The sequence below is a fragment of the Olea europaea genome, chromosome 19 (genome assembly GCF_002742605.1).
Source record: "Olea europaea var. sylvestris chromosome 19, O_europaea_v1, whole genome shotgun sequence".
NCBI lineage: Eukaryota > Viridiplantae > Streptophyta > Magnoliopsida > Lamiales > Oleaceae > Olea > Olea europaea.
In genome coordinates, this window is record NC_036255.1 from 1,373,281 (window position 1) to 1,392,049 (window position 18,769).

The window sequence follows — 18,769 nt, forward strand, 5'->3', positions numbered from 1 at the left end:
GATGTCAATTCAAAAGTTATGCAAGTTTAAACTTTGATACTATAACTTTGCTCTCTATATTCTTTACTCCCGATTTCGACCCTCTTTATATTGGAGGTTCACATTAAAAGCCTACCCACACTCACATATATCTTCTCCAACTGACTTAATCGTTGGAGTGCGTGCGTGCGGTCAGCTCCACCTCCATCGGAGAAGGCCACGTGTGTCTAACGGTTTGTCCTGGTGTGCAGGAAAACGGCTTGTTCAAACGTGAGGTCTCGAGATCTGTTGGCAATCTGGAGGTACACTTTTTGAAGTCAACAAATTCTTTCATTTCGAACAAGTTACTAATATTTTTTGCTAGTAGGATAGGAAGGAAAACAGGAAGAATGATGGAGAGGTTGCTTACATGTGTTGAGGCCCCCGACTTCCAGAGACACGATACGATACGAACAAACAGATGCTTGACTTCTAAAAGATGTAAAATGTCGAATACATATCGATTAAATTTTTTTGAAATTATATATTTGCTTTATTATATAAAAAATTAGAGACTTGTCAAACACATGTCCAAGTATCGGACACCATGCTTCACAACTTTTTTTCTTATTTATGTTATCCCTCTGAATCCACATAATGTAATGTAAAATCACTGGCAAGTAGCAACTCTAAAGCATGCAAAATTATTCAATATGCAAGCAGGCTAAGGATTGAGCTCATGCAATTCAAGAAAATTAACTGATTATATGGGGGAAAAAATTTATGAGGTTATGAGCGATGATGATCATACACAGCTGGATATGGTGCCGATTTTCATCATACTAAGAGCATGTTTGATTCTCATTAATTGGAAAAAAAATGAGTTTTGAATAGTATTTTTGAAAGAATACGTGGTTAAAAGTAAGGAAAAGTTAGAATATTTTATTGTGTGAATGTGGTTGAAGATGATCCTATAACAAATTATAAATTAAATTAATGGAAATCAAACAGCCCTGAACGTATAGAGAGGCAAAGCAAATATTTTGAAGAGTAAATAGAGATGGAAGGCTCCATATTCATTGCAATTTCTTTTAGATTCCAATTTAGTTCCCATTCAACATTATTGAACTTAAAGCATCTTTTATCCCAAGTTTTAGTCCATCTTTCCTTCTATTATTGCCATTTTATTCTTTTTTCTCTAGTTATCATATCTTTGCAAGATATTCTTCTCCCATTGCATCAACCTCTTAGCCAAATACTCTTCTTTAAATCCCTTGCACCTTCTCTTAATTTCTTTGCCAGCCAACCTTGTTGAAATCCATTGTTTCCCTTTCAAAAGTCCCGACCCCTCCCGTAGGATTTCTTCCTGGTATCAACTGTTTCACAATGTTCTAAACTCGACTCACGTACTGCAAACAAAAGAAACCTCTCACACACAACATATATAATCTTATTAGGGATCCCATTTCTTGATTAAATAAGAATTCATCATTGGAAATGAATTGGAAAAAGGGGAGTATTGAGATTAATATCCCTTCTCAACAGCAAGAAACTAAGAACAAATCTTGCAAGCCAAGCTTTTCATGCAAAGAATGGATTTTGAGTGTCTGGAAATTTGCCAAACAAGATGTCAACAGAGTATTATTCTCTCTTAAAATGGGGTTTGCAGTTCTTGTTGTATCACTTCTAATACTATGCCAAGCACCTTATCAAGTTTTTGGCATCAATATTGTCTGGGCCATTCTCACTGTTGCCATCATGTTTGAATATACCGTCGGTACGTCTATAGAATTCATATAAATAAATTTGTTCTGTCTTTAATCGCGTAACCTTCTAGACGAGGTGGTTCAATGTAAATGAATAGCTATGCATCATCAATCTTTATGTCTCTGAAGGTGCCACGTTCAGTCGAGGATTCAACCGAGCATTTGGTACCATAGTCGCCGGAATCTTAGCCATTGGTATCGCTCAGTTAGCTTTGAAAACTGGAAGGATTGTGGAGCCTATTGTAATTGGTCTGAGCATCTTCACTGTTGGTAGGACAGATAAACGAACTCTTTATTTCCATTTTCAGTCGATCAAGTAATTCAATACAAATCAATAAGGATATGGAGAGCAATAATTATTTTTAAAAAAAAAAATGAAAAACATAAACTCCCCACAAACGCAGATTTATAGTAGTTCATTCTCAAATTAATATCTATGACCACTCACCGTCGTAGATTTTTCACTGATTCAGAGAAAAATAATTTTACAAGGAAAATCTCACTCCTCTAATTTCAGTCACACATCACACAAACGGCACCTCGGACTCCTTTATAGAATAAGAATCTAGAGCATCCTAATACAAATATATAAATCGTCCATATATCTCTTTAATAAAGAAAATTCAACTTAGGAGCTCCGGTTCTAGAAATCACATTTTACAATCAATGATAAGACAATGAAAAAAGTTTATTGTACATCACCATTTACATAATCTTTTACAGATTGATGAGGTGATGATAAATTGAATTAAAATTGTCAAAATCTGTTCACTACTTAAGTGGTTGTGCTAATGTAGTGTTGGTTAATGGCTTAAGGAAATTGGGAGAATTTTCTTTTTGATTTAGTTTTTGAGATTTTGACTCAGTCAAACTCGCCACATCAACCGAAAAACAATATAGTTAACGTCCGCAGAAACCAACACCCCCAACCACCAGCATTACCACCAACCAAAGGCAAACTCATATGACTAAGGAGAAACTTGGTTTAACATTTTGCAGGGGCTGTAACATCATTCATGAAGTTATTGCCATCCTTCGTGCCATATGAGACTGGATTTAGAGTTATACTTTTCACCTACTGTTTGATCATTGTCTCCGGCTATCGAATGGGGAACCCGATCAGAACGGCCATGGATCGACTTTACTCAATTGCCATTGGAGGGATCATAGCAGTAGCAGTAAATGTATTCATTTTTCCTATATGGGCTGGGGAGCAGTTACACAAAGAACTCGTTGACAACTTCAATGCAGTGGCTGATGCACTTCAAGGTATACTAATCTATGAATACATCAACCCTTTATGGCTTGTTTGGTAGAGTCGATTGAAAAGAATTGGAATGTATTGAGGCAAAACAAGAAACTAAAATTTTGTCCAAACATGCCTTTTGACAATTATCTATCTGTTCTCTGTTTTATGAAATTTTAAATCCATTTGGTTTATGGCAGAATGTGTGAAGAAGTACTTGGAAGATGATGGATCAGATCTTTCAGAATTCTCGAAGACTGTCATCGATGAGTTTCCTGATGAACCTGCATATAGAAAATGCAGATCCACATTGAACTCCTCAGCCAAACTTGAATTCTTGGTACTAATTATCCTCAGTCAAGATAATATAGACAGATTTTTTCTCCTTTCTTCACAGGCTTAAAAGTTTGCACGCAGTACTGAAAGTATTACCTAGGGAAGTTTAATTAAGAGTGAGCACTTTTATCCAGAACCACCAGAACCAAACCAAACGAACCGGTTCTAGTTAAAATAAACTGTTTCCTGAAAAATTACACGGCCGTTTTTGCTTTACAATTTTTTTTTTTTTTAAAGTACAAAAAGAACCAAGCAAGACTGAACCAAAACCTATTGATTCTGATCCGCATGTAGAATTTTTGGACTTCAGTGATATTTAGTTCATTTCAATTCTCTTTAGAATCCAATCTAACATTATTATGCCCACCCTATGTTCAGTAAGAGCACTCACAGCCCAGGCACAACAATGTAATTATTAGAGGCGCACTCTACCACTGAGTTAATAGCCTGTCGTGCGAGCCTCCCAGTGGGGGCCTGCTATGCCAAAAGCGAGAGAAACCTCATCCTTCTCTTTCCTTTTTTGGCCCCCCATGTTGCCGACTTATCTAACTTCAGAAGCATAAAATATTGAATTGGTACCCTATGTTCAGTACTGCTTAACTGACATATCCAAACTTTTAAAAATGTTAAATATCGAATTGGATCAAGAAAGTCACAAGGATTATTTCATCTTCTTTCTGGTTTTGTGCATTAGGGCAATTCAGCAAAATGGGAGCCACCGCATGGAAGGTTTCAGCATTTCTTTTATCCATGGTTAGAGTATGTGAAGGTTGGTGCAGTTTTGAGATACTGTGCATATGAGGTTATGGCACTTCATGGTATACTTCACTCAGAAATTCAGGTAACTTTCTTTTCTGTTAATGTTATAGTTTCTATGAATTTTCAAACCGTTATTGAACGTCCCAATGCAAGAACCAATACCCTTCTCAAGAAAGCATAATAGTGCTTGCACAAGAATGATATTTAAGATCAATGAAATTTAGTTATTTATATTCATATCTTAGATGAACTCCTTCACATGCATGTAGAGTACTTTTTTTTGGCAAAATCTTGATATATACAATTTTGAAAGCACGACTATTTTTCTTTTGTTGTCACAAACAAGGATTGCGTGTCCAAATATTCTTCTCTTGTTTCGTAATGAATACATTATTTTTGGTGAAGTTCAGCATGGTATCAAAACAAACAAGAATTGTGTGTCCAAATATTCTCTGGGTTAGTCTTCTATGAAAATATCCCAAGTAGGGCTGTAAATTGATCGAATATGAATTGAATCTGCCCAAATTCGATCCGATCCGATCCGATCTGTTAAGAAAATTATCTTATCCGATCCGATCCGATAATTCAAGAGATATTTAATTGTTAAATCCATCTTCGATCCGTCGTGTTATCGGATATCAGATCTTATAACTCGATCCGAAATTGAAAAAATTAGAAAAATAAAAATTTTAGTCAACTTCTAACCCTAAATTAAAAGGCTTAGATAGCTTTTTACCCAATTCTTAGCCCACTTGTTTATAAATTGTAAATTTTATAATATTCTAGTAAGTATCCGATGTGGGAAGTGATACGTTAAAAATAATGAAAACAATTCCAATGTTAGCTCTTTTGGTTGTTTAATTTATAAAATAAATTAATTATTATTTTTATTTTATTTTAATTAATAAAAAATTAAATCTCTTCATATATTTCAATTAACAACATTATAATATTATCTAATATTATTAGTTATTTGAAAATTATGTTTAAGTACAACACAAGTTTCAAAAAAAAAAAAATAATAATAATAATAATAATAATAATAATAAATTATGTGTAATAAATTATGCAATAATATATAAATATATTATATTATTATAATAAATCGGATCGGATTGACATATATTCATATTTGCTCTATTTAGTTAACGGATTATCGGATTCGGATCTTAATCAGGTTATCGGAACTGATGTCCTAAATCCATCTCCCGTTAATTTCATTGAATTCGGATTGTATTCGGATCAAAATCCAATCCATTAACAGCCCTAATCCCGAGTGAGGCCTCCAACTAAAAAATGTATTTATTCTATATGTACAGGATTAGAGACGAAATTCTTCCTCTTCTCCAGAAATACCTCAACATGGTATGCTAGCATAAACCATACAAGAATATTGAGTTCAAATCTCATCGTAACCTCTATGACAGTTTCATGCACCAGACATTTGATTAAAGTATAAATAATGTTTGTACGTGAAGAGACATGTTAAAAATAAAAATAAAGTACAGAAATAAATTATTCCCTTCTCTAATTGAGTGAACTTCAAAATGAACTGACATGTCTCAGTTTCCATTGTCTTTTAGGCCCCATATAATCTTAGAATCACATTCCAGGAAGAGATCCAAGAGGCCACAAGTGATGCTACTGAGCTAATCAGATATCTTGGCAAAGATATATGTAATATGAGGAGAAGCCTCAAAACTTCCCAACTGAAAAGGGTTCATAGCTCAATAGAAAGACTCCAAAGGGCAATCATAATACACTCATACCTCCTTACATCTGCTAATGAGCCATTGGATAATTCATCGAAGCCCTCTCATGCCATCTCATCTACCTTTCCTGACCTCTCAATTCAACTGGTTGGGCCTGATAATAAATGTATTGAGCAAAACTATAATCTGCCATCCCAACCAAACTATGCAACAGCAGAATTGCAGAGAGGATCTTACCATGAGATGGTGAAGAAGCAATCAAGAAGTAGGCTCTATTCTTGGCCATCGAGGGAAGTTGATGTTATAGAAAATGAGGGAGGTTTTAGCTCAGATTTCATTCCCAGGATGCAGGCGCTGCAGAGCACTGCTACACTGTCACTTGCAACTTTTACATCATTGCTTGTGGAGTTTGTGGCTCGACTCGATCACTTAGTTGAAGCGGTGGAAAACCTGTCAAAGATGGCCAAATTCAAACAGGAGGCTCTGTGAGAGAAGCAAATGCTATTCACCTAGTATTGCATGTTTATAAAGACTATAAAAAGCAATTTCAAAGATTTTACATTAAATGTAAAATAAAACTCAATGACTTGTGGACTCATGATTCCGTTGTGCTCTGACCTTGTAATCCCAGCAAGAAATTCAATAGAAAGTTTCTGGCCCACATACAAATCAAACCATGAAGAAAAAACAAGTTCTCTCTCCCCTATCTTGGGCAACATTTTCTCCCACAGTGCACTTCTATTTCGTAAAAGAAATAGACAATCGGAAACTGGTTCCAATTTAATGCACAGGGTGTGCATAAAAGACAACACATGAACAAAGGGACAACCTTCTACTTCTGTGTTGATTCGATTTAGAATGATAGAGAAAGACATCAAACATTCATTCTGAAGTTTAGAGAATTGGAGAAAACAATCCCATGAACATTTTTAATGTTCACTCTGGTAGATGTGTGCCCAACCCTAGATGACATTTGATTTGAACAAGCCAGAAATAAACCCTGATGCATGATATTATCTCAAAATTAACATAAAGATCTGGAATTCACCAAATTATAAAAATCATCTCTAAGGTAAAATAAGAAAACAACAGTTTGACCTCTGTAACAAAAGATTTTGCCTTAACTCATCATAGGGGTGCAGGGGCTTTGCTGAGTTTTGCTCAGTGAAAACTTGGAAAAATGGAGTCTTTCATCTAAAACACTCCATCGACTGAAAACTGCGCTGTTAGGTGTTAACCAAGAATGTATTCAAATTTTCAGAGTGGTACTTTCGAATGTATCCAAAAATTACTTAAAAACGTTTCTCATTCACTTGTCATAAAATGGCCACAAGATCACAGAATCTGAGGTCCTAAACATTATTTGCTTCAATTCTTCACTGCCAAAGTTTACCCCAACACGTTTCCATTTCTGGCTTAATGTTAAATAGTTAATGCTTGAAGAAGAAAAGATGACAACTCCGAGAGTTTCATTTCCCATTGCCAGAAATATTTCATCAAATTTTCAGCACAGCGAGTGATGAACTCTTTAGCGATCAGAAATCCTTAGCCAGGAGACAAAAAATTAAAAATAAATAAAAAATAAAAGGGATCTTAGAGACCTATTACGCTAACACTTAAGTCATCATGATTTATAGGATAATATTTACCCAAAGCCTGTTTCTTTGATCAAGATCTCTAAATACAAATAAAGAATGCTATAACCTTCCGAGTAAGTTTCAATATTTGAAGATGGCAAAAAACAATTAAGCAAATAGAAAACTGATAAGCTTCATTATGGAGGGACTGCACCAAGTCAGAAACATTATTTTATAATAAAATATCATTTGCCTCTACAGTACACATACTACGAAAACCTTCATGGAAGAAAAGCAACTCTTTACATGAAAAGAAAAAAAAAGGATGATGCTTTCTCAGTAGGCTAACCAGCCTAGCTGATTTCTCCTTTATTGTCACACAAGCTTAATGGTAAGATGAAGACTTCCTTAATAAAAAAATAGGAGAGAAGAGTTTCTCATATTCAAATCACTAAGCAGACACGAAATGCAAAGCAGACACGAAATGCAAAACAGACACAAGTACATGCACAGAAACTGTGCTTTTAAAACCAAATTAGAAAAACTATATACAAAATCTTTCTTACATCATGGTTTGATGTGTCCTGAAAGATTTTCCAGGCTTGGACTGACCATGTCTCTACGGCTAGTGAGGCTGATACCAGAACTGCCCACTAACATTGCGATCAGGTTTCCTCCATGCACCCTTCCTTCTGGGATTGTACCCAGAGATGGGCTACGTCCAATATGCAGATGAGATTGCTGAAGAGCATGGTAATTCCAAATGTTGGCAGAAGTCACAACATTATCTTCAATCTTACTTATTTCAACGCTCTCGTCCTCAGCAGTTAAAATGCCATTCATCTTAGCAGGTTGGTTGGACTTGGACTCCTGGAAGACAGATCCAATAGTGGCAGCACCACTGTGAACAGATTTGTCCTTAACCAGGGCACTGTGAGATGTGCAGAGTCCAGTCTTCCCCCTGGCAAATGAGTTACAGGGACTGTAACTTTTGCCAAATTCAGAACCAGGCTGACCCCAAGAGAATCTCTTTCCACCACCATGGGCCTTGCAGAAATCAGTGCTGCCTTGAGCACTTTTTTCACACCCTTCAAATTTACACCTCTTGCCCCCACCATGACGGACACAAAAGTCAGTACGCCCCCTGGCGCTCTTTGTGCAATCTGGGACAGCACACCTTTTGCCGCCTCCATGCGCTACGCAGAAAAGGGTCCCTCCATGTACACTCTTTGGGCAAACCCCAACTTGGAATGTACAGCGCTTCCCTCCACCGTGGCCCTTGCAGAAACTTGTACTTCCTTCTGCACCCTTGTTGCACCCCAAAAATGTGCAGCGTTTGCCACCTCCATGAGCCTTGCAAAACATTGTGCTTCCCTGAGCCCCTTTAGTGCATTCCGGATACTGACATCGGCGGCCACCTCCATGTGATATGCAAAGGCCAGAGAGGCCTTCGGCACTCTTCGTGCAGTTCTCTATCTGGCATCTCTTGCCACCGCCATGTCGAATGCATAATCCAGATTTCCCCCTGGCTGCACAAGAGCAACCCTCATGGCTGCAACGCCGACCACCGCCATGAGCTATGCAAAAGTCTGTACGTCCTTCTGCACTTTTTGTACATCCTAAAAATTCACAACGTCGGCCACCACCATGAGCCTTGCAGAATGCAGATTGACCCTCGGCTCCTTTATGGCAACCAGGTCGTTGGCACCTTCGACCACCACCATGAGCTATACAGAGACCAGAAGCACCTCTTGCTCCCTTCAGACATCCCTGAAACTGACATTGCTTAGTACTACTACTACGCTGCTGTTGTGGCTGTGTTATCCCAGAAGTACAGGTGACTGAGACTTTTGGTGTTGTTACGACACTTGACGAGATATCTTTTACGACTGTTGCTGACTTAGTTTGCCTTAGAGCCTTGTTAAGAAAGTAGTTTGTTTCCATGTCTGGTGCAGTCTGCAGTGAATAAAAATGACTTCCTGCTGATCCTTTTTGTATGTTTAAAGATCCACCGCCAATTGGCATTTTGAGGATACTTTTTGGTTCTGTGGAGCTTCGATCAACATTTGCAATATCAGATTCAGCAGGCCCACTGGAAAGGCTCAACTCCAAATCAACCTTAGGACATGCATCAAATGATTTCAAATTGTAGCTGGCTGATAGTTTTGGACTTTGTGACTTCTCACGACCAAGATGGAGAGTGAAATCCAGTTCTAGATCCATCGTGGACTCTCCTTCCGTTTCTTTAGCTGAAGATAATGAGGTGCACGCAGTCACTGTGCAGCCTTTTCTGTCAGAAGAACTGCCCAGCTGGAGACATAATGAAGATCTAATTTGCTGGTCCAGAGATCCATTTATCAGGCTCCATTTGCGCTTGATTCCCTTAGGAGCAGATGCTAAAGGGATTGGAAAAGCAGGTGAATCAAGTTGTAAGATTCTATCAGCATAACAAACACCTCCAGCTCCAGGTGCTCCATTTTGGATGGAATTGCTCGGATTCTTGAATGCATTAGATACAGGGTTAGCAGCAAAACCCAGATTGTGGAATCTAGCATCCATGACCAATAGCTAAATGAGACAACACTTGTTTAAACCAAAACTCAGTTGCAGAGAACAGTCTGCCTGTCATCCAGGCTTACAGAAATTAGCGACAACACTACAGTTAGGTGTCTCTAAAAGTGTACAAACAACCCCCACTCACAAATCCTGAAGTATCACAGCGATCCATTTACTATAAAATGTGATCTGAAGTTCCACTAATTAGCAGCAATAACGGGTTATAATATTAAACAAGTTTGCATTCCTTCAGTATATTATGGCGGTTGGTCATCCTGTTCCATGAGGATCACATTATTGATAAGATGTGATTGCAAACCGTAAGTTAAAATAACGCAACAAAAGATTGTAACATTTCTTAATAAGGAAATAAGTTAATCTTTATACTACCAAAACATTTTCACAGAATCTAATGCTTCATGTCAATATTAATGATGGGAACTCCAAAGTACAATAAAATATAATAAGGTAAATAAATTTAAATCATAAAGTCAGAAAAGCAGTAATGCTATATGTGCCAATAAAATCTATTAAACACATCTACCACTCTAACACGGAAGTTAGTAATTCACTGTTGTAATTCTGTAAGCCAAATATAACAGCAGCGGAGAAAACGTACAAATACAAAGTTATCCGGTAGGCCTTTTCAAAAATGTGTTTGATTGGTGAACAATTTTACTTATTAAACATGAATGATAAAATAGTGTTGTTACGTCCAAAATATTGGCTTCAATTGTAACAGATTGTAACAGGGACATCATTGTGATAGGCCACCAATTAAGCACACGTCTTCTAGAAGATCCAAGAATAAAGGATGGTGACAGCACTAAATTCTGTTAGAAAATCAGTATTGTAACCAAATTCTGTTATAAGGCACTTATAAATGCAAGACGAGAGAAGAGAGGAAGGATATCATATATGAAGTGAGAAAAGTAAGTAGTAGGAGAGAATTTCAGCCCTCTCGAAAGGCTGTAGACATTTTCTATTTTCTGTAATTCAGCATTCCATCAATATAAATTTTACTTCATTTTTCTGTCTTCCTTCTATAGTCCTGACCGGATCTTATCAAAGTGGTATCAGAGCATCCCAATCACCGTCATAGCCATGACTCTTGCAGACAGAATGGGGGAATTAGAACAAAAGGTAGAGAACAATCATCAGGAGCTGCAATCTGGCATCGAGGTCCTGAGGTCAGAGTTCAGATCGATACATTCCAAGTTCGATCTACTGCTACGAACATGGGAAAGCCAGGAACGAGAGCGAAAGGAGAAGGGCCCAGCGGTTGAACATTCTCCCATAACACATTCCGATACCGGGTTAACACGCTCAAAGCCCGGAGAGAGCCAGCAGAGTACGGGAACATCTAGTGATTGGAGAACGGAACTGCGTATCAGACAACTGGAGATGCCAATTTTTGAAGGGACCAAGCCGGATGGATGGGTGTTTCGGGTGGAGCAGTATTTTCACCTTAACAAATTGACTGAGGAAGAAAAGGTGGAGGCCGTCGCAGTGTGCTTCGATGGGGAAGCACTCGCCTGGTTCAATTGGGAAGAGAAATGAAGACCTATGAAAAATTGGGAAGAGGTGAAGGCTCGTCTACTGAGGCGGTTTCGAACCTCACAAGAAGGGTCACTTTTCGCCCAATTCTTGTCCCTGAAGCATAATTCCACCGTGAGAGAGTATCGCCGAAGGTTTGAGACCTTGGCATCGCCATTGACAGGAGTCTCAGAGGAGATTTTGGAATGCAGTTTCCTCAACGTGTTAAAGCCCGAAATCCGTGCCGAAGTCCAATTGCTTCGACTATTGGGCTTGCAGCAAATCGTAGAAGTGGCCCAAATGATGGAAGACCGCAACCTAATTACCCTTCACAGCCCCGGCCCAACTAAACCCAAGCGCATCCCATACCACAGCCCAAATCCCCCTCAACCTAGTCTGACCCAAAACAGAAACACCGTCTTTTTCAATCTATACCTAACACAACGCCCTAACTATTCTTCCAGAAATCCGACCACCTTCAAAAGACTGATCGATGCAGAAATTCAAGCCAAAAGGGAAAAGGGCTTGTGCTATAAATGTGACGACAAGTTTACAATTGGCCACAAATGCAAGAACAAAGAGTTGTAGGTGTTGGTTATCAGGGAGATGGAGGAATGCGATGAGGAGGAAGAAGTACAGGAGCTCGGCGAACTGAGCTGCGACACCAACGGGGTGGTGGGCGACGGCGAAGGAGGCCAAGGATTGGGGCAGCTGGTGGAGCTCTCTATTAATTCGGTAGTAGGGCTTACCGCACCGGGGACCATGAAACTGACAGGTGAGATTGGCCGGAAGGAAGTGGTTGTGTTGATTGACAGCGGAGCTTCTCATAACTTCATTTTAGCAGAGTTAGGGATTCCCTTATCAGGCACCACTGGTTATGGGGTGATAATTGGGACCGGACTAACTGTAAAGGGGGAGGGAATTTGCAAACAAGTGGTTTTGAAGCTGCTTGGGCTAGAAGTGGTCGAAGATTTTTTGCCTCTAGAGCTGGGCAGCTCTGATGTCATACTTGGAATGCAGTGGCTACGGAAATTAGGAAGAATGCAGGTTGACTGGAATAGCTTGACAATGTCCTTCACCCTGGCAGGAATGACAATCCACCTGCAGGGTGATCCGAGCCTCAGTCGAACTCCAGTGTCGCTTAAGACTATGTGGAAGACCTTCAAAGAACAGGGGAAGAGGTTGCTTCTGGAATTGAACTCCATCACAGTCTCTTCCACCTTTTCTGATCAGCGTCCACTAATGATCTTGGAAGTGGTCCTGGAAGAATTTAAGGGGGTCTTCGAGGACAGACCGCAGCTGCCACCAAGGAGAGGGCAGGACCATGCGGTGACATTAAAACCCGGAGCAGGACCTGTTAGTGTACGACCATACAGATATCCCCACTTCCAGAAGAATGAAATCGAGCGCCTAGTTAAGGAAACGTTGGCGGCAGGCATAATCCAGCATAGATCCGGCCCGTATGCTAGTCCTGTGCTTTTGGTAAAAAAGAAAGATGGCGGTTGGAGGTTTTGCGTTGATTACCGAGCTCTTAACAAAGTAACCGTTCCACATAAGTTCCCGATACCGGTCATTGATGAATTATAGGATGAGCTGCATGGAGCAAGGATATTCTCAAAAATCGACCTTAGGTCAGGGTACCGTCAGATTCGCGTTAAGGCAGAAGATGTGCCCAAAACGGCTTTCCAAACCCACGAAGGACATTATGAGTTCCTTGTCATACCTTTCGGCTTGACTAATGCACCAGCCACCTTTCAGTCGCTTATAAATGAAATCTTCAGAAACTTGCTTTGGAAGTGTGTGTTGGTGTTCTTTGATGATATATTAGTGTACAGCCAAACAGAGCTTGATCACAGGAACCATTTGCGCATGGAGTTACAAATCTTGGCAGACAACCAGTTATTTGCTAACAAGAAGAAGTGTTCTTTTGGTCAGAGGAAGATTGAGTATCTTGGCCACATCATTTCAGAACAAGGAGTATCAGCTGAACAAACTAAGGTGGCAGCCATGACCAACTGGCCCAGACCCAAGAACCTTAAGGAGCTGCGTGGGTTCCTAGGATTAACGGGCTACTACTGGCGTTTTGTAGAGGGCTATGGGAAACTGGCTTGGCCTCTCACTCAACAATTAAAGAAAGAGAACTTCGGATGGAACAACAAAGCTGAGGAGGCATTCATTGCACTTAAGAAAGCTATGACGACAGTCCCTGTGTTAGCTCTGCCTAATTTTTCTCAGCCATTTATTATTGAAACGAAGGCTTCTAGAATTGGATTGGGCGCTGTATTGATGCAAAATCGGCGACCCATCTCATATTTCAGTCACATTCTTCCTCCAAGAGCTCAAGTAAAGTCGATTTATGAAAGGGAGCTAATGGCTATTGTTCTAGCAGTGCGAAAGTGGAGGCACTATCTATTGGGAAGGTGATTTATAGTAAGGACGGATCAGAAGAGCCTCAAATTCCTCTTTGAGCAGAGGGTCATAAATGCAGAGTATCAGAAGTGGGTAACTAAGTTACTGGGGTATGACTTGGACATTGAGTACAAATCGGGGTTGGAAGATAAAGCTGTAGATGCATTATCCAAGAAGGGGGGTATAGCCACCTTTATGGCCCTTAGCATCCCAAGTGTTTTGCAGGTTGATGAGGTGATTAAGGCCGAAACAGAAGATTAGGTTTTAGGCCGCATTCAGGCTGCTATCAAGGATAATCCATCTTCGTGTCCTAGTTATACCCTTGTGCAAGGAGTCTTATTATACAAAGGCAAGATCACCTTACCCAGGGACTCTTCATTGGTATTGCTGGCTCTACAGGAAGGGCACGATAGCAAAGTAGGCGGACATGGGGGATTCCTTAAAACTTATAAAAGAATAGCAAGCACATTTCACTGGATTAGAATGAAGAAAGGTATCAGAAATTATATAGCTGCTTGTGAGGTTTGTCAACAGTTCAAATACTCCACTCTCACTCTCGCTGGCCTATTGCAGCCACTTCCGATTCCGGAGAAGGTATGGGAAGATATTTCAATGGATTTCATAGAGGTGTTGCCCAAGTCAGAAGGGTTTGATTCTATCCTGGTAGTAGTGGACCGCCTTAGTAAATATGCTCATTTCATCACCCTCAAGCACCCTTTCACCGCACCCTCAGTTGCAGCGGTTTTTATCAAAGAGATAGTTCGATTACATGGAATGCCTCGCTCAATTGTATCTGATCGGGATAAGGTCTTCTTAAGCAAGTTCTGGAGCGAAATGTTTCGTCTACAGGGAACTAAGTTGAAGTACGGTTTGGCATATCACCCACAAACCGACGGACAAACAAATGTGGCTAACAGGGGAGTTGAGACTTATTTGCGTTTCTTAACCGCCTTCCGACCGAAAGGGTGGCATCAATATTTATCATGGGCAGAACTTTCATAAAATACTTCCTTCCATGTCTCCGCGCAACGTACACCCTTTCGCATTTTCTATGGGAGAGAACCGCCCTCTATATTACCATTTGAGAAGGGCACCACAGTAGCCTCTTCCCTTGACCAGCAGTTGGTGGATCGTGACAGGGTCTTGGGGGAGCTCAAAAGACACTTGCAACGTGCTCAACAGCACATGGTGGCCTCAGTTAACAAACACCGACGAGCTGTGGAATTTTCAACAGGTGACTTGGTATATTTAAAAATGAGACTATATCGACCCAAATCCTTGGCCCATCGAGTCAATGAAAAGTTGGCCCCCCCGCTACTTTGGACCCTTCAAGATTCTAGCCAAGATTGGAAAGGTTGCTTACAAATTGGAACTGCCACCTAGGACTTTAATTCACCTCGTCTTTCATGTGTCACAACTAAGAAAAGCTGTGGGAGAGCACCATCCGTCAACTCAGCTCCCAATTATACTGGGGGCGGATTGGGAGTTATTGGTGGAACCAGAGGAAGTGCTGGGAATTCGTGCTGCCTTACCAAGGAATGATGATGACAAGGAAGTGTTGATCAAATGGAAGGGACTGTCTCCATTGGAAGCCACTTGGGAACCATATAACCTGATCAACCTACAGTTTCCTGCTTTCCACCTTGAGGACAAGGTGGCTGAATTGGAGAAGGTGATTGATAGGCCACCAATTAAGCACACGTATTCTAGAAGATCCACAAATAAAGGATGGTGACAGCACTAAATTCTGTTAGAAAATCAGTATTGTAACCAAATTCTGTTATAAGGCACTTATAAATGCAAGACGAGAGAAGAGAGGAAGGATATCATCTATGAAGTGAGAAAAGTCAGTAGTAGGAGAGAATTTCAGCCCTCTCGAAAAGCTGTAGACATTTTCTATTTTCTGTAATTCAGCATTCCATCAATATAAATTTTACTTCATTTTTCTGTCTTCCTTCTATAGTCCTGACCGGATCTTATCACATTGTTCTTTCCAATATAATATACTATCACTGCAGTCAACATATGATAATTGTTCTTCTCTGTGCAAATTTTGCAATATATGATAATTTCCTATTGTGGTTAGGGAAGTAACGGAAATTCAGTGCATAACAATCAGTTTAGAAATCTGCATGCCCAAAAGAGCTTATCTTAGAAGGGAAAGAATACACTGAGAATACAGTTTCATTCTTGTAATCAAGGCAATAGCTTCTGCTGAGATCCCAAATCGTCAGTGAGGAACCTATGGTTAACAGAAAGTAACTGATGGCAGACAAACATTTTATTTTTCCTTTTTTTCTTTTCAAGGTGGGGTATTAAATAAGTGATGAAGAAAGAGCTCCATCAAAATTATAGGACCAAAGGAAAAAGAAAACACACATTCTTTCATTCTCATTACGTACCCGTATCCGATACGTATTCAAACTCCGATACCCTTCAATACCCTTTGATAAGTATCGGATACGTATTTTTTTAATTATTTTATATATTTTTATATTTTCTAAATTTTCAATGCGTATCCGATACGTATTTTTTAATTATTTTATATTTTTGTATAATTTTCGATACGTATCCGATACTTCATGGTTCACACAAACCTTTACTACAAAACATTGTTTTGAAATTTTTTATGCAACATTCTTCTTCATCTAGAGCTAAAAGAAATTGGAGTATGTACTCTTTTGTGCATTTTACGAGAAGAAATAAAATAACTCTACAACGAGCTAAAAAATTAATTTTCATTCATAGAAATTTGCATCTTTTATTAAGAAAAGTAAATCTCTATTCAAAAGGGGAATCCAAAATGTGGGACATTGCTAATTTATTATTAGATGAGCAAGAGTTAGAGAATGTTATTTTTAATAATAATGAAGAAATTGCTATTGATGATATTGAAGAAAATGAAGTTTCGACAATAAATGATTAAGATAAAGTGTTTAAGTATTTTATTTTATTTTTATCATCATACTTCTGTATTAATGTTTTTTATATTAATAAAATTATGCTGAATTTATAACAAGTATCGGCATATCCTAATTTTTTCAAGAAAGTTGTATCTCAGCCTATCCGTGTCGTATTTGAATTACGTATCCATACCTGTACTACTTAGATCTAATGTGGCCTAGTCCAGTATTAGAAAAATTGTCATTGGCAACTCCAGATGTATGCAATTCAGCATAAACATAAACAAGTATAAATTAATGGTCAGTAACAATATGAGTTCACTGTAATGAAAAGACAATCCAGAAACAGCTAACAGAAGCAATTATCCAAGTTCTTAGCATTCCCAACAATGAGTAGAATAGATACTGGTAAAACCCAACTATTGTAACAATGTATTAAACAAATTAGAATATACTTGTGTAATCAAAATGTTGAAAAAACAGGATGAAATACAACTGAATAGAGAAAGCATCGATAATAAGGAAATATCAAATCCACAAAAATGTAGAAAGAGAACCTTTATCCTTCTTTTTGGAAGGAATAAAGAAAAAAACTACATCAACTTGAAACCACGTTCCGGACAACTTTTTGAAACTGTAAATTTGAGATTGTAAAATTTACGTCAATAAAAAGACAAGAATCTAGAACTTACCTTATAGTAACAAGTTGAGCTGATTTTTCCAGGAAATTTTAGCAGAATTAACAAGCTTCAAACTTCCGTCCAGAATCAAGAAATACTTGGAAAGAAAAAATAAAATAGAAAAAAATCAATCAATTCACATAACTACCAAACAAGATACATGACAAAGGCATATGTACATACACACAATGAAAAACAAAAAATTTTAATTTAACAGATACGAGTTTCGGAACTAAAATTAACCCAGATACAGAGCTAATTAGCTGAAATTGGAAAATCAGCTCAAAACACCTTCAGAATCTTCACAGAACTAAGGCATACATACACAACAAAAACTTCAGATTTATTAGATAAAGAGTTTCGGAATTAAGATTGACTCAGGTACAGAAATAAATAAGCGGAACTGGACATTCAGCTGAAAACAGCAGTACCATCGGAGAAAAACTAAAGAAAAAAGTAAAATTCACTGCTCAATCATTAATCAACAAAAGAGATCCAAACTTTATTAATGGTATACATGAAACATGAGTGATTTCGGATAAAACATTAAATTGAGCAGGAAATGAAATTTAAATGGCAAAGTAACAAGTAAAAAAACATTAAGTGGGAAAATCCATGATGATATAAAACGGTAAGAAATTTACCTACTAGATTCAATAACTAATCATACCAACTACCAAGAGATTGTAGAATATAGTTACGCAATATATACATATGTACGTAGAAAGAGAGAGAAAGCTAGGGCGTCGTGAGCGCCGGCAAAGCACAAAAGGGACAGAGGTGTGTGATCTTCAGGAGTATACTGTATATATACATACACGAATTGCAAAATAAGAGAAATTAACGATACTGACAAGGCAGCGTACGTTAAAAAGGACCGGCGCATTCGTAGAAAAATATTTTTCATTTGAAGCTTCACTCGCTGCGTTTTATATTGATATTTGAATGATTTTTCAATTTTTTTTGGAATGAAAATTTGCTCTTTGATCAATCGGAGAAAACATTTAAGGAATATACTATTTGTACATAATATGTGTCCATAATGATATTCACTTCCCTCATATAGAGGGGGCCCACTTAGAATGAAATAATGAACGACCTGATGTATGTTTAGCATCACTCAACATTTAATTATAATTTTAAATGTTAAAAAATTTGAAATTCTATGTATTGGGCGCCATCTCAAAAAGGTGGGTGTATGATCGATCATACTTCAATCCTAATAGCAAAGGTTGAATTTTGTAAATGTTTTTATAAATTTTTGCATGTGTGTGAAATATGCATCATTTAGAGAATGATATCGATGCGGTTTATACTGTTGAATGTTGTAT

General features: G+C 38.4%; 2 protein-coding genes across 6 annotated transcripts; one reads left to right on the plus strand and one right to left on the minus strand.

Moving 5' to 3' along the window:
* The first annotated feature begins 1,192 nt into the window (after window positions 1-1,192).
* LOC111368909 (aluminum-activated malate transporter 9-like) lies at window positions 1,193-6,266 on the plus strand. The gene is made up of 6 exons (XM_022990417.1): window positions 1,193-1,735; window positions 1,854-1,994; window positions 2,724-2,993; window positions 3,171-3,310; window positions 4,001-4,147; window positions 5,649-6,266. The coding sequence occupies exons 1-6, from the start codon at window positions 1,456-1,458 to the stop codon at window positions 6,264-6,266; spliced, it is 1,596 nt and encodes a 531-aa protein (XP_022846185.1). The 5' UTR covers window positions 1,193-1,455.
* LOC111368464 lies at window positions 6,131-18,285 on the minus strand. Of its 5 annotated transcripts, XM_022989703.1 has the most exons (4): window positions 18,083-18,285; window positions 17,451-17,535; window positions 7,921-10,185; window positions 6,131-6,227 (listed from the first exon to the last, which is right to left on the minus strand). In XM_022989703.1, the coding sequence occupies exon 3, from the start codon at window positions 9,911-9,913 to the stop codon at window positions 7,922-7,924; it is 1,992 nt and encodes a 663-aa protein (XP_022845471.1). In that variant the 5' UTR covers window positions 9,914-10,185; window positions 17,451-17,535; window positions 18,083-18,285; the 3' UTR covers window positions 6,131-6,227; window position 7,921. The 5 variants fall into 5 exon arrangements, with proteins under 5 accessions (XP_022845471.1, XP_022845470.1, XP_022845469.1 ...); XM_022989702.1 differs by lacking the exon at window positions 6,131-6,227 and having other exon boundaries at window positions 7,570-10,185; window positions 18,087-18,285; XM_022989701.1 differs by lacking the exon at window positions 6,131-6,227 and having other exon boundaries at window positions 7,570-10,185.
* Between the last annotated feature and the right edge of the window lie 484 nt (window positions 18,286-18,769).